The sequence below is a fragment of the Macaca fascicularis genome, chromosome 2 (assembly GCF_037993035.2).
Source record: "Macaca fascicularis isolate 582-1 chromosome 2, T2T-MFA8v1.1".
Taxonomy (NCBI): Eukaryota; Metazoa; Chordata; class Mammalia; order Primates; family Cercopithecidae; genus Macaca; species Macaca fascicularis.
The window spans coordinates 184,852,068-184,868,727 of NC_088376.1; the positions used below are offsets into that span (position 1 = coordinate 184,852,068).

A 16,660-nucleotide genomic window follows, 5' to 3' on the forward strand; every position below is an offset into this window, starting at 1 on the left:
AAATTTGTTTGAGTTCTTTGTAGGTTCAGGATATTAGCCCTTTGTCAGATGAGTAGATTGCAAAAATTTTCTCCCATTCTGTAGGTTGCCTATTCACTCTGATGGTAGTTTCTTTTGCTGTGCAGAAGCTCTTTAGTTTAATTAGATCCCATTTGTCAATTTTGGCTTTTGTTGCCGTTGCTTTTGGTGTTTTAGACATGAAGTCCTTGCCCATGCCTATGTCCTGAATGGTATTACCTAGGTTTTCTTCTCGTGTTTTCATGGTATTAGGTCTAACATTTAAGTCTCTAATCCATCTTGAATTAATTTTTGTATAAGGAATAAGGAAAGGATCCAGTTTCAGCTTTCTACTTATGGCTAGCCAATTTTCCCAGCACCATTTATTAAACAGGGAATCCTTTCCCCATTTCTTGTTTTTCTGAGGTTTGTCAAAGATCAGATGGCTGTAGATGTGTGGTATTATTTCTGAGGACTCTGTTCTGTTCCATTGGTCTATATCTCTGTTTTGGTACCAGTACCATGCTGTTTTGGTTACTGTAGCATTGTAGTATACTTTGAAGTCAGGTAGCATGATGCCTCCAGCTTTGTTCTTTTGACTTAGGATTGTCTTGGCAATGCGGGCTCTTTTTTGGTTCCATATGAACTTTAAAGTAGTTTTTTCCAATTCTGTGAAGAAAGTCATTGGTAGCTTGATGGGGATGGCATTGAATCTATAAATTACCTTGGGCAGTATGGCCATTTCCACTATATTGATTCTTCCTATCCATGAGCATGGTATGTTCTTCCATTTGTTTGTGTCCTCTTTTATTTCACTGAGCAGTGGTTTGTAGTTCTCCTTGAAGAGGTCCTTTACATCCCTAGTAACTTGGATTCCTAGGTATTTCATTCTCTTTGAAGCAATTGTGAATGGAAGTTCATTCATGATTTGGCTCTCTGTTTGTCTGTTACTGGTGTATAAGAATGCTTGTGATTTTTGCACATTAATTTTGTATCCTGAGACTTTGCTGAAGTTGCTTATCAGCTTAAGGAGATTTTGGGCTGAGACAATGGGGTTTTCTAAATATACAACATTGTCATCTGCAAACAGGGACAATTTGACTTCTTCTTTTCCTAACCGAATACCCTTTATTTCTTTCTCTTGCCTGATTGCCCTAGCCAGAACTTCCAACATTATGTTGAATAGGAGTGGTGAGAGAGGGCATCCCTGTCTTGTGCCAGTTTTCAAAGGGAATTTTTCCAGTTTTTGCCCATTCAGTATGATATTGGCTGTGGGTATGTCATAAATAGCTCTTATGATTTTGAGGTACGTTCCATCAATACCGAATTTATTGAGCGTTTTTAGCATGAAGGGCTGTTGAATTTTGTCAAAGGCCTTTTCTGCATCTATTGAGATAATCATGTGGTTTTTGTCTTTGGTTCTGTTTATATGCTGGATTACGTTTATTGATTTGCATATATTGAACCAGCCTTGCATCCCAGGGATGAAGCCCACTGATCATGGTGGATAAGCTTTTTGATGTGCTGCTGGATCCGGTTTGCCAGTAGTTTATTGAGGATTTTTGCATCAATGTTCATCAGGGTTATTGGTCTAAAATTATCTTTTTTTATTGTGTCTCTGCCAGGCTTTGGTATCAGGATGATGTTGGCCTCATAAAATGAGTTAGGGAGGATTCCCTCTTTTTCTATTGATTGGAATAATTTCAGAAGGAATGGTACCAGCTCCTCCTTGTACCTCTGGTAGAATTCAGCTGTGAATCCATCTGGTCCTGGACTTTTTTTCGTTGGTAGGCTATTAATTATTGCCTCAATTTCAGAGCCTGCTATTGGTCTATTCAGGAATTCAGCTTCTTCCTGGTTTAGTCTTGGGAGAGTGTAAGTGTCCAGGAAATTATCCATTTCTTCTAGATTTTCTAGTTTATTTGCGTAGAGGTGTTTATAGTATTCTCTGATGGTAGTTTGTATTTCTGTGGGGTCAGTGGTGATATCCCCTTTATCATTTTTTATTGTGTCTATTTGGTTCTTCTCTCCTTTCTTCTTTATTAGTCTTGCTAGCAGTCTATCAATTTTGTTGATCTTTTCAAAAAACCAACTCCTGGATTCATTGATTTTTTGGAGGGTTTTTTTGTGTCTCTATCTCCTTCAGTTCTGCTCTGATCTTAGTTATTTCTTGCCTTCTGCTAGCTTTTGAATGCGTTTGCTCTTGCTTCTCTAGTTCTTTTGCTTGTGATGTTAGAGTGTCAATTTTAGATCTTTCCAGCATTCTCTTGTGGGCATTTAGTGCTATAAATTTCCCTCTACACACTGCTTTAAATGTGTCCCAGAGATTCTGGTATGTTGTATCTTTGTTCTCATTGGTTTCAAAGAACATCTTTATTTCTGCCTTCATTTCATTATGTACCCAGTAGTCATTCAGGAGCAGGTTATTCAGTTTCCATGTAGTTGAGCAGTTTTGATTGAGTTTCTTAGTCCTGAGTTCTAGTTTGATTGCACTGTGGTCTGAGAGACAGTTTGTTATAATTTCTGTTCTTTTACATTTGCTGAGGGGTGCTTTACTTCCAATTATGTGGTCAATTTTGGAATAAGTGTGATGTGGTGCTGAGAAGTATGTATATTCCGTTGATTTGGGGTGGAGAGTTCTGCAGATGTCTATTAGGTCTGCTTGCTGCAGAGATGAGTTCAGTTCCTGGATATCCTTGTTAACTTTCTGTCTCATTGATCTGTCTAATGTTGACAGTGGGGTGTTGAAGTCTCCCATTATTATTGTATGGGAGTCTAAGTCTCTTTGTAAGTCTCTAAGGACTTGCTTTATGAATCTGGGTGCTCCTGTATTGGGTGCATATATATTTAGGATAGTTAGCTCTTCCTGTTGAATTGATCCCTTTACCATTATGTAATGGCCTTCTTTGTCTCTTTTGATCTTTGATGGTTTAAAGTCTGTTTTATCAGAGACTAGGATTGCAACCCCTGCTTTTTTTTGTTCTCCATTTGCTTGATAGATCTTCCTCCATCCCTTTATTTTGAATCTATGTATGTCTCTGCATGTGAGATGGGTCTCCTGAATACAGCAAACTGATGGGTCTTGACTCTTTATCCAGTTTGCCAGTCTGTGTCTTTTAATTGGAGCATTTAGTCCATTTACATTTAAGGTTAATATTGTTATGTGTGAACTTGGTCCTGCCATTATGATATTAACTGGTTATTTTGCTCATTAGTTGATGCAGTTTCTTCCTAGCCTCGATGGTCTTTACATTTTGGCATGTTTTTGCAATGGCTGGTACCGGTTGTTCCTTTCCATGTTTAGTGCTTCCTTCAGTATCTCTTGTAAGGCGGGCCTGGTGGTGACAAAATCTCTAAGCATTTGCTTATCTGTAAAGGATTTTATTTCTCCTTCACTTATGAAACTTGGTTTGGCTGGATATGAAATTCTGGGTTGAAAATTCTTTTCTTTAAGAATGTTGAATATTGGCCCCCACTCTCTTCTGGCTTGGAGAGTTTCTGCCGAGAGATCTGCTGTTAGTCTGATGGGCTTCCCTTTGTGGGTAACCCGACCTTTCTCTCTGGCTGCCCTTAAGATTTTTTCCTTCATTTCAACTTTGGTAAATCTGGCAATTATGTGTCTTGGAGTTGCTCTTCTCGAGGAGTATCTTTGTGGCGTTGTCTGTATTTCCTGAATTTGAATGTTGGCCTGCCCTACTAGGTTGGGGAAATTCTCCTGGATGATATCCTGAAGAGTGTTTTCCAACTTGGTTCCATTTTCCCCCTCACATTCAGGCACCCCAATCAGACGTAGATTTGGTCTTTTTACATAATCTCATACTTCTTGCAGGCTTTGTTCATTTCTTTCTCTTTTTTCTTTAGGTTTCTCTTCTCGCTTCATTTCATTCATTTGATCCTCAATCGCTGATACTCTTTCTTCCAGTTGATTGAGTTGGTTACTGAAGCTTGTGCATTTGTCTCGTATTTCTCGTGTCATGGTTTTCATCTCTGTCTATTCGTTTATGGCCTTCTCTGCATTAATTATTCTAGTTATCAATTCTTCCACTCTTTTTTCAAGATTTTTAGTTTCTTTGCGCTGGGTACGTAATTCCTCCTTTAGCTCTGAGGAGTTTGATGGACTGGAGCCTTCTTCTCTCAACTCGTCAAAGTCATTCTCCGTCCAGCTTTGATCCGTTGCTGGCGATGAGTTGCGTTCCTTTGCAGGGGGTGATGCGCTCTTATTTTTTGAATTTCCAGCTTTTCTGCCCTGCTTTTTCCCCATCTTTGTGTTTTTATCTGCCTCTGGTCTTTGATGATGGTGACGTACTGATGGGGTTTTGGTGTGGGTGTCCTTCCTGTTTGTTAGTTTTCCTTCTAACAGTCAGGACCCTCAGCTGTAGGTCTGTTGGATATTGCTTAAGGTCCACTCCAGACCCTGTTTGCCTGGGTATCAGCAGCAGAGGCTGCAGAAGATAGAATATTGCTGAACAGCGAGTATACCTGTCTGATTCTTGCTTTGGAAGCTTCCTTTCAGGGGTGTACTCCACCGTGTGAGGTGTGGGGTGTCGGTCTGCCCCTAGTGGGGGATGTCTCCCAGTTAGGCTACTCAGGGGTCAGGGACCCACTTGAGCAGGCAGTCTGTCCCTTCTCAGATCTCAACCTCCGTGTTGGGAGATCCACTGCTCTCTTCAAAGCTGTCGGACAGAGTCGTTTGCATTTGCAGAGGTTTCAGCTGCTTTTTGTTGTTGTTGTTGTTGTTTAGCTGTGCCCTGTCCCCAGAGGTGGAGTCTACAGAGACAGGCAGGACTCCTTGAGCTGCTGTGAGCTCCACCCAGTTGGAGCTTCCCAGCCGCTTTGTTTATCTACTTAAGCCTCAGCAATGGCGGGCGCCCCTCCCCCAGCCTCACTGCTGCCTTGCCGGGAGATCATAGACTGCTGTGCTAGCAATGAGGGAGGCTCTGTGGGCGTGGGACCCTCCCGGGCAGGTGTGGGATGCAGTCTCCTGGTGTGCCTGTTTGCTAAGATCCTTGGTAGAGCACAGTATTGCAGTGGGAGTTACCGATTTTCCAGGTGTTGTGTGTCTGAGTTCCCCTGGCTAGGAAAAGGGAGTCCCTTCCCCCTTGCGCTTCCCAGGCGAGGCGATGCCTCCCCCTGCTTCAGCTCTCGCTGGTCGGGCTGCAGCAGCTGACCAGCACTGATTGTCAGGCACTCCCTAGTGAGATGAACCCAGTACCTCAGTTGAAAATGCAGAAATCATCTGTCTTCTGTGTCACTCGCGCTGGGAGTTGGAGACTGGAGCTCTTCCTATTCGGCCATCTTGCTCCCCCCCCTTATGAGAATTTCTAATGACAGTTATCTGTACTCTTGCACCACCTTCATGAGAAAATGGCTGTCAGTTTCTGGTCATAGAGAAATGTTAGAATGTCAAGCCCCCTTCCTTTCCTTCATATCATGTAATATTTTCTTTCTGCCTAGGCCTATATGAAAAATATTTTTACTCACTTGAAGATGAATATAAACACCCCCCTCCCTTCAAAACAACTACCTGCAACACAGTTAGTGAGGGGGTGAACAAACTCAGTGGTTTCATAAGTGATGCCTGTCTGCTCTACTGCTCTCATACCCATCAACAAAACTCTCCACCATGCATGGCTAAAAATAGCCGATGAAACTGGCAGATTCATGATTCTCCCCAGACTAAAGGTTTCTTAAGTCCCCATGCATGTCTTTAAAAGTTGATAGGGTGAGGCTGCAAGAGCCCAGGGGAACTGAGTCAAAGGGTCAGACTAAATATTTTCTAATAACACTTTCCTAACTATGCGTAGCAACATCAGTAGCGGGGAAGATGATTTGCTAATCCAAACACATGACCTTCCTTTGACTAAATGGTTGCTTCGTATAATTCAAAACTCCTTTATTGGGATGTTAACTTTAATGGGTTTGGAAGGAATACTATTTGTCAAGATTAATGTATTTTTGAGGGGTGGCTCAAGACATAATAAGTGTATTTAATGTGGCTATAATACTCCTGACTTCAGGTTCTATTGCTTTAGGAATTTACATCTCAGTTTGCTCATCATTCACTCCTCCTACCCAACAATCCCTCCTCTCCACTCTAATTCTTTTTTTTTTTTTTATTCATCTTAAAGAAGGAATATCTAGAATGCTGGTTTTAAACTAACTAAGGCTATTGTAAATTAGTTGGATTAAGCAACCTTTAAAGAAAATGATTAATAGTTTATTGCTTTCTGGCAAATATAGATAGTGCAATTCCTTTTTATTTGCCCAGTAGTTATCAATTTCAAGTACATGATGAGACCAGTCAGGCATACACATTTGTGTGTTTGTCCAAAATCCTTATTTTGTCCACTAAGCTCCATATTACTGCACATTGAAAAAATAATAAGTTCTATCATTTGTATCTTAAAAAAACAATAAAAGAAGACATTAAAAATTTTTTAGCTGGGCACAGTGGCTGACGCCTGTAATCCCAGCACTTTGGGAGGCCAAAGCGGGCAGATCACCTGAGGTTTGAGTTTGAGACCAGCCTAATCAACATGGAGAAACCCCCTTTCTACTAAAAATACAAAATAAGCCAGGGTGGTGGTGCATGCCTGTAATCCCAGCTACTCAGGAGGCTGAGGCAGGAGAATCACTTGAACGCAGGAGACAGAGGTTGTGGTGAGCCGAGATCGTGCCACTGCTCGCCAGCCTGGGGGACAAGAGCAAAACTCCATCTCAAAAAACAAAACAAACAAACAAACAAACAAAAAGTTTGAACTAATGAGGTTAGCACCTAAGTGGGAATATTAGTTCATGATTCCTTCACTTCCTACCAGTGAAATGTTGAAGAGAGTAAGACATTGGCATACTGAAAATGTCAGTATGGCACAGTAAAGGCACAGTGCCTTCTTTGTGCCTCTTGGCATAATTCTGCACTCTGAACAGAATTTGCATTCTGCTCTGACAAAATATGGGGTAATCCCTTAGGCACTCTCGGCTCCTGTTTCGTTTCTGCTATGTGTGGCTAATTATTTACCTAGATGTGTGGTAGGCAAATATTTGATAAAATAAGTAGGTTTTATTTAATAATCTTGGCTTCAGCTATATCTGTAATGTTAATAAATATTCCATGCTTAATAAAATTCCATGCTTCATGTTCATTCTTTGCTTCATGTTTATGTAGCCAGTATGTTTCAGAGCTGGAGAATACAGACAGAACCCTCTGATATGCAGATTGTTGATAATACCATTGTTGGGGGAAACCTGGGACTTGATGAGACAGTGGCCTGTGTTCAATGTTAAGAGCTACAATAGCATTTAGGTTTCTTATTCTGGAGTTCAAATTAGTGTGAAGGTGAGATTCCAAGTCCTCCCATGGTACTGTCAAATTGCCAAGTTGTGTTGATCTTGATCATACAAACTAAAAACCGTATTTGAAATAGAATGGCTCTATAGAATTGTCATTGTGTTTGATATGGGACTGTCTCAGATGAGAGCCTAACAGAATTATTACCGAAAAGATAGAAAGGTGTTGGTGAAAGCAGTCCACATGCTGTGGCTGTACATTTAGGAGTAAATCACAGTGCTCTTCCTGCTGTTTGGGACTCTGTCTGTTGACATTACAATGTCCTCACAACTTACAAAAATCATTAAGGATTCCATTTGCACCTCCCTGGTGGGAAATTAAGAAATAAAACCATGCCGGCCAGTGTACATTTCAAATATTTACAATAGTATGCTTTCTCTCCAGGCGGTACTCTCGCAATATCCCTCTGAGAAATTAGTGTAGATATTGAATGGCCCTCCCCATGGCCAGCATTTTATTAAGGAAATCTCAGAGTCACCTCTTTTTCCATTTTCCCCAGAACCTTGATCTTCTTACCTCTGATGATCATGCCAGAGAACAAAGAAGTAAAAGGAATAGGGGAAAAAAGGAAAGGGAAGAGGGAAAGTAGCAGAAAGTGAAAAGGGAATAGAAGGAAAGGGAAGCATGAAATATTAAAGGTAGACATAAAGACAGGTTATGAACAGTAAAAATTGTGAAAGAATGGGAAAGGTTAGAGGAAATGATTTTAGAATTTTTTTTTAATTGAATACATGTTTACCTTTTTGGCCTGCTTAGAAGAGGCCCCTCTGAGGGTGGAAAACAGAAATGTCAGACTCTGATTTCTGTGAAGGCTTAAATGGAGTAAAGCAAACCTTCTGGACAATAGGGTGAGGGCAAGAAAAAGAGACAGAAAGAAAAATCCAATAAGAGTGTTTGTTTAGGCTCAAGATATGTACTTGGTCAACATGCACACACCTTCCGTCCTCTTGGATCACCAGGTTGATATTGTTCTAGAAATCCATCCCCTGGTGTGATTCAGCACCAGATCCTGGAAATGAATGTCTATATCACTGAGCTTGCCACTATTCTCCAATGGCAGGAATCACCACAGTGCTGACCATGTCCACGATCATCACTGCCGTGAGCGCCTCCATGCCCCAGGTGTCCTACCTCAAGGCTGTGGATGTGTACCTGTGGGTCAGCTCCTTCTTCGTGTTCCTGTCAGTCATTGAGTACGCAGCTGTGAACTACCTCACCACAGTGGAAGAGCGGAAACAATTCAAGAAGACAGGGAAGGTACAGCCTTGCTTTGACTATCAGATCCCTTGGGGAATGTGGAAAAGACTATCCTTATCTGTTGCGCTCTCTTGACGGTGTTGTAAGCCTTTGTGTTAAGTCCATATGCTTGTCAAGAGGCAAGTTGACAGTATGGTGACAATTTAACATTGAACCTTACTCTCTGCTCTGTGCTGGCTGTTTTCTCATCCTCACTCACCTTCACCAGGAGGTTTTGTGTGTGCAGAATTTCTTTCAATATGCTCCTTTCCCCCAACTGTACCCTTTGAATAAAAGGGGTTGACATACAAACCACATTCTTTCAAGTGGATGATCATGATAATAATAATAGCTAACACATAATGGGGGTTTATTATATATTGGCATCATACAAACCATCTAACATATTGTGTCAGTTAACTCTCATAGTAAGGTCAGTATTTTATTGCCCTCATTTCACAGAGGTGAAATAAATGCAGCTGGGTGGTAAGTTGGCCAAGGTCACACAGCTGAAGAGGAATCGGGCTTTGCTTCTGGGTCTCCTTGACTTCAAAGGCTGTGTGTGCACTCTCAACCAGTAAATGATATGTTTCTCTCCACCGAGAGCCAGCATTTACTTTTCTCTTCTTGTCACTCGGGAGAGTGGTAGAGCATAAAGGGAGGTTCTTCCCCCGACAGTATCCTAGAAATGAGGTGCCTTCTGGGCTCTCAATGTTATCCATGTTTTTTGTGACATTGTTTAATAAATGCAGATAGATTGCTCTCTACCTGCTTCATTTCACAGAGGATTTGGGCACCAGTTTCCTACTTTTTACAAGAACTTACATAAGATATTGTACTTCAGAAACTTAACTGATAAGAGTCATTCGTTTCTAGTCTACACTTAAGAGAATAAACACACATACACACACATATATATGTGCATATAGTATATATGTATGCATACACATCCTATATAGAGAATAGCTATACACGTGTACCCATAACTTCAATGAAATCTATTCACATTGGTTTAAGGTTTTTTTTACATGAGCTTTTATACACACCCAAACATTATTTATTTTTTCTACTTCTGAGAGCATCTCATACTTTCAGAGTGTTTTTATATCCTCTTCTCACACCGAACTTTCATGTCAACCCCCGGTATAGATCTCGCAGAGATTATCATCTCTATTTTATAAATGAAGAAGCAGAATTCTAGTGAAATGAAGTGATTTGCCAACAGATTCTCAGCCAACAGAACTGCAGTTGCAATTCAGATATGGAATGCTCACTTCATCCTTTGATTTTACATCCTTTGAGTCAAAGCTCTAAAAATAGCTGATTTTGTTTTCTTGCAGATGCTTTCATTTCTTTGCTAGCAGCATGTGACTATGTTTGCCTGTCACATACATACCCGCAGTAAGTGCTATGCAGGCGTAAGGAAACCAGGAGCTGTTAGAGCAGTATGTGGCAGTGGTGCGTAGGCATCACCTGTGTCCTTGTTAAACTCTAATTCAGGAGGTCTGGGGTGGGACCTGAGACTCTGAATTGCTAATAAGCTCTAGGTGATGCTGATGCTATTGGTCTGTTACCCATACTGGATAGCAATGATTTGGATAGTCTGTGAAGTGAAAGGTGACAGGAAAAATGTGTAAGGAGGGAAAGAATTTTCTTCGTGTTTTATTTTGTTTTTATACGGGGAGTGGCTAACACAAGAAATAGGCACTGAAGTACTTTTGGCTCACCTCCATCTAGTCCTTTGACTCAAAAATATCTACAACTCCCTGCCCCCACCTGCCACACAACATGTGTTCACACTGCCTGATTGTTTTATACTTGTTGATATTATACACCATCTTTTTGTGTACCACTATGCAGAACTTCTTTCCAGGTAATAAGCATCCTCCATTTTAAAAATTATTTTTCAATTTTTAATTGTAAAATTACTATAACTTAGATTTTACAATCTGAATTGATTTTTTAAGTGTGCAGTTCAGTAGTGTTAAGTATATTCACATTGTGGTGCAACCAATCTCCAGAGCTCTTTCGTCTCACATAACTGAAACTCTATACCCATCAGAGAGCAACTTCCCATATTCCCCAACCCTCAGGACCTGGAAACCACCATTCTGAGCATCCTCAATTATCTCAAATAAATGCAGTTATCTCAAAGGAATGTCCTATTTGCCATTCATGTCTTAGTGGGACAAAACGAAGAAATGATTGAAGTCAGAAGAAGAGATGGCAGGCCAGGTGCAGTGGCTCACGCCAGCACTTTGGGAGGCCGAGGCAGGTGGATTTCTTAAGGTCAGGAATTCCAGACCAGCCTGGCCAACATATGAAACCCCATGTCTACTAAAAATACAAAACTTAGCCGGGCGTGTGGTGGGCACCTATAATCCCAGCTACTCAGGAGGCTCAGGCAGGAGAATTGTTTGAACCTGGGAGGCCGAGGTTGCAGTGAGCTGTGATTGTACCACTGCACTCCAGCCTGGGTGACAGAGGAAGACGCTGTCTCAAAAAAGAAAAAAAAAGAAGAGGAAGTCTTGATGGCAAACCAAATCCACCACATCCCAGCTTTGTGTTCCAGGTTAAGTTTCCTAAACCCCTTCTGTGCTTACACAATGGTGTCATTTCTTCCCCATTTACTTCACAGGGCTGTTGTGATGATCAAGTGATATAATAAAAGGGCCTAAAACCTTTGCAAATAACGTGCTATACAAATGGAAGTTCTTATTGTGAGTGGTGCCCAGAACACCTGCCCTGACGGAATAAGAGTATTACTAGGAAGAGTGGGAGCAAATCCAGTGAGATGAGATCCCTTGGAAGAAATAGAATGCAATGAGAGGGGCTGGGTAGAAGAAATGTCTGTGGGTTTGGGGGCTAATAGATGACACCTCTCTATACATATGGATTTGGAAGCCAGTATTAGGGAGCCAGTTGTGGGAGCCAGATATATGGATATAACAATGTCAAGCAGTTTGGAGAATGTTGCTTAGATCTGTGAGCAGGAGGGCTCACTAATAGTTCATCACTAGCTTAAATGTACTCACTGTCTTGGTCACTGGCAAAACAATGTTCAGGCCTATCCCTGGAAGGACAGTATCTTTTCACTTCATTTCAGAGAAGAGACCTGGACACCAATGCAGACACCAAATGGAGGACTCTAAAGGGACTGAGCCAAACATGCCAGTGTCTTTTCCCAGACCACTACAGTAGAGTGACCGAGGGACGATGAGAAAGGGCTGGAGTGTTAGGCCTTGCAATGGAGTTCCTCTCTATGAAAACAAATCAGGCAAAACTTGTTTTCATCACTCCCCTACCACCATTACCACTACCATCCACCACCCACCACCATCATCCACCACCCAGCACCATCCACCCTCTACCACCATCCACCAACACCACCACCCACCACCCACCACCACCACTGCTCACCACCCATCACTTACCACCTACTACCACCGTCTACCCCAACCACCATCCAACACCACCACACACCACCTACTCACCCACTGACCACAACTTATTACCAACCACCACTTACCACCGGCCACCACACCATCCCCCATATCCACCACCACCATCCCCACCACCCAACACCATCATCAACCACTGTTCACCACCATCCACCACCACCATCCACCAATACCACCACTATCCACTAACATCACCAACCACCACCCATCATATCAACCACCATTACATCCTACTATCACCCACCACCATTATCCAACACCATCATCTACCACCATCACCCAGCATCCACCAATACCATCCCAACACCATCCACCACCATCACCACCCCTCACCACCCACCACCACCACCATGACCACTACCATCTCACCACCATCTACCACCTACTAACACCACCAACCATGACCACTACCATCTACCACCCCCACCACCACCTACCACCACCACCCCCATTCACCACCACTACCACCACTCACCACCGACCACCACCATCCACCACTACCACTGTCCACCGCTACCACCATTCACCACCTACCACCCACCACTCACCATCATCCATCACCATCCACCATCACCACTTACCACCACCCACCATGACCACCATCCACCACTACCAAACACCACCATCATGAGCACCATCTACCATCACCACCAGATACCAATACCTACCACCACCATTCACCAACAGTCCCACCACCACACAACACCACCCACCATCTATCATAAACCACCACCATTCACCACCACAACCATCCATCACCACCATTCACCACCACCACCACCCACCACACACCACTACCACTCACCACCTCCATCATCTGCCACCACCATCCATCTCACATTATTACCATCCACCACCACACACCACTACCACCAAGTACCATCATGTTCATATACACATTCCTACCGCCTCCCTCGCTGAGATACTCAGAACTAGAAGAACAGCCAGTCTGGAAAACGTATCCCTGGTGCTGACCATTGCTTAGAAAGAGGAAAAATAGCTATTTTCTTTCTTGGCTGGGTGTGGTAGCTCATGCCTGTAATCCCAGCACTTTCGGAGGCCAAGGCAGAAGGATTGCCTAAGCTCAGGAGTTGAAGACCAGCTTCAGCAACATAACAGGACCTCGTCTCTACTAAAAATAAAATAAAATACTATCTCTGGGGATGTATCTATTATGTGTACGTCTGCAGGGGGTGCCCAACAGTGATGGTGCCTTTGCAGACATATTACTCTTCGGGTCCTAAGGTTTGGCTTTCATGCTTTCCATTGCCCCAGCATGGCAGGGCACTCCAAGCCACTTCAAGCCCCATCTGGGCTGGAACTGGTGTCGGGGGAGCCTTGGATGAATCGTATGCCCTGGTGTTGGTGTTGCCTCACTCCTCTGAGCTCTTCTTTCTGATCAAGCCCTGCTTAAAGTTAAATAAAAGAGAATGAGTGAAAAGAAAATTAGCCTAGTATAGTGATGTGTGTCTATAGTCCCATCTCCTCAGGAGACTGAAATGGAAATGATCACTTGAGCCCAGGAAGTCAAGCCTGCAGTGAGCTATAATCACACCACTGCGCTCGAGCCTCGATGATAGAGCGAGACCCTGTCTCGATACATAAAAAATAATAATAAATTTTAATTTAAAAGTTAAAAAAAGGGACAACATAACTCAAGTATGGGTCCTTAATTAGTTCACTGACTGCACAAAAGAGTCTTCATGTCTTTTGAAAAATATTAGATTTTTAAATCACTATAAATCAAATACATGTTTTGGCAGAATTTATTCTACAGCCTCCAATTTGAATTCTGAATAATTTCATCCAGTAGTAGCCTCTCTCTATTTGTTCATTTTTGAACTTCCCTATGAATCAAGAAGTGATTTTGTTTTCTCCAAGAGCAATTAGTAACAGCTGCTTTGTAGACATGGCTCTAAACTAGTGAGAACTGCTATCTTCCTCAGAGTGAAACCTTAAAGAAAATTTTTGTTTTGATTCAATCAGGCACTGGAGCCAGAAAGCATTGATAATTTGTTCCTTCAGAAAAATAAACCAATTCTGTGTTGTTTAATTGGGCTATGTTAGGATCATTTATAGGTGCTCTTAAGCAAAAATGGGAAGGCCCGGCTAATTTGCATTTGAATGGAGCAGCTAAAATCTTTCCTTATCCCATCCCCAAGCATAAATGGATCACCGATGACATGGTTTTAGTTTTGGACCAAAAAATATATACACAGTGACTGAGGATACTGCTATGTTTTCTACAAAGAGGAAAAATAAGTTGAAAAACAAATCCAATTGGCTTATATTGCTGTTCTGATAAATCATATTTAACTTTATTAACATTATTTACTGTAATTCCTATTTGTAAAACCATATTCAAGACCTACTTAAAAAAAATTTTTTTTGACAGATTTCTAGGATGTACAATATTGATGCAGTTCAAGCCATGGCCTTCGATGGTTGTTACCATGACAGCGAGATTGACATGGACCAGACTTCCCTCTCTCTAAACTCAGAAGACTTCATGAGAAGAAAATCGATACGCAGCCCCAGCACCGATTCAACTCAGATAAAGAGAAGAAAATCCCTAGGAGGACATGTTGGTAGAATCATTCTGGAAAACAACCATGTCATTGACACCTATTCTAGGATTTTATTCCCCGTTGTGTACATTTTATTTAATTTGTTTTACTGGGGTGTGTATGTATGAAGGGGAATTTCACATGTATACAACTTTGAAGCCAGACGATGTTTCGAAACAAAACTCTTGAATATGAGGTGGGTAGTCCTAGATGGAACTGGGAAAGAGCCAGTTGCCTCTCCTGCCCTAATGAGAATTTGAAAGCTGACTTATTTACATCTAAGAAAGAGTTTAGGCCCTAGAAAAGTTGGACTCCATAAATAAGAGTCACAGGCATGTGTATTATGGGAAAAACAGTCTTCCATTGGGAAGGGCTTTGTAACTACTTCATGTGAACCCTCCTTCTTTCTTCATGAAATGTTCTTTATTTAACTAGGGAAGAAAGCTGGACTCTAAACAATAATTGAAGGATATTTGGTTTCTTACTGCCAGCCAAGTGCCTGGTTATCTACCAGAGCTCAACCATCCTTAGGTAAGAATACCTACATTGAGGTAGTATCACCTGCACTCACACAGTCAAGAATCCTGTGAAGGATCTCCAATCTCCTTCTCCAGTCAAGTCTTTATTCTTATTTAAATATTGTTTCAGGCCCGGTGCGGTGATTCATGCCTGTTATCCCAACACTTTGGGAGGCTGAGGTGGACAGATCATTTGAGGTCAGGAGTTCAAGACCAGCATGGCCAACACGTTGAAACCCTGTCTCTACTAAAAATACAAAAATTAGCGGGCATGGTGGCATGTACCTGTAGTCTGTGCTACTCGTGAGGCTGAGGCAGGAGAATCACTTGAACGTGGGAGGCAGAGGTTGTAGTGAGCTGAGATTGCGCCACTGCACTCTAGCCTGGGTGACAGAGTGAAACACCATCTCAAAAAATAAAATAAATAAATAAATATAAATAAATAAATATTGTTTCATATATTTATGAGCATAAGTGGAGAGGGGAAGCTAAATTTCCACTCATTCTTCTCATTCTAATGTTAAATTAATACATCAGTCATCAATAAAAACATCTTGCATTTTGTAGACGATGTATTGTTTTCACAACTTTTTAGAGGTTTTTAATTAATCACTTTATTCAACAAATGTTTATTGACCACCTGTGTGTGCCAGGTACTTTACTAAGTGTTATGTACTGAAAAAATGAATATGAAATAGCATTCCTGCCTTCTCTAAGCGCATAGCCAACAGGAGCAGTGAACTGGAGCTATAACACATGTAACGAATGTTAAAATAGAGGTATGTACACTGTCTTGTGTGAGTTCTGAAAGGGGGATACCAAAGAAAGGAAAAGAACATCTCCAAAGGGATGTGGACTCTCAATTGATAAACAACTGGAGATGCTTCCAGGTATTGCATTGAGTGAAAAAACTGAACAAAATGTATTTATCCCATGGTAATCCTTAATATCTTTGGTTGAACCAAGTAAACCAGGTCAAGTGGATATTAAATAACTGTTTGCTAAGTAGAAAAACCTCCTGTGATCAGTGTTCATTTTGCAGATCGGCAGTGTGCATGCTTTTTTTTTTTTGAGTATTTTCTGAATAAGATTCAATTTAAAGAAAAGCCCTTGGCAGGAAATACTCCCATACCTATTTTGATTGCTGGGATTGAATTAAGAGAAATAAATTAAATGGTGTATTACTTTCAGTGTATTTCCTTTTATTTCACCATAAAGTAAATCAAAATGATTTGAATTATTTTTCACCAGGTGAAGAGACAAAACTTTCTGCTTTTTAAACCAATAACATTGGTTTTGGTTCTCTGTTGTGAATCACAGAGGGTTCTAGAAAAGTATCTTCCACCTGGGTACAAAATATTAAAAGGAAAATTATTTTTCTATTATGACTTCCCTCACAAGCAGGCTAACTCTGGGATACTTCATTCTATTTTCTTAATACAACTTTTCCAGTTCTTTTGAAACTTCCCAAGGATTATATTTTTACAGGATACTCTGTGAAAATGAGCTAATATAATGTATTAAAACCCTTCT

The 16,660-nt window shown here is 41.4% G+C and overlaps 1 protein-coding gene across 1 annotated transcript in view; it reads left to right on the forward strand.

Annotated features, from left to right (window-relative positions):
- Window positions 1-14,865, forward strand: part of GABRR3 (gamma-aminobutyric acid type A receptor subunit rho3) — a 54,878-nt gene extending 40,013 nt beyond the window's left edge. Inside the window, exons 8-9 of the mRNA XM_045385353.3 lie at window positions 8,406-8,602; window positions 14,438-14,865. Of these exons, the coding sequence (XP_045241288.2) occupies window positions 8,406-8,602; window positions 14,438-14,737 (497 nt within the window). The 3' untranslated portion in view covers window positions 14,738-14,865. The remainder of the gene's footprint in view (window positions 1-8,405; window positions 8,603-14,437) is intronic.
- Window positions 14,866-16,660: the final 1,795 nt, after the last annotated feature.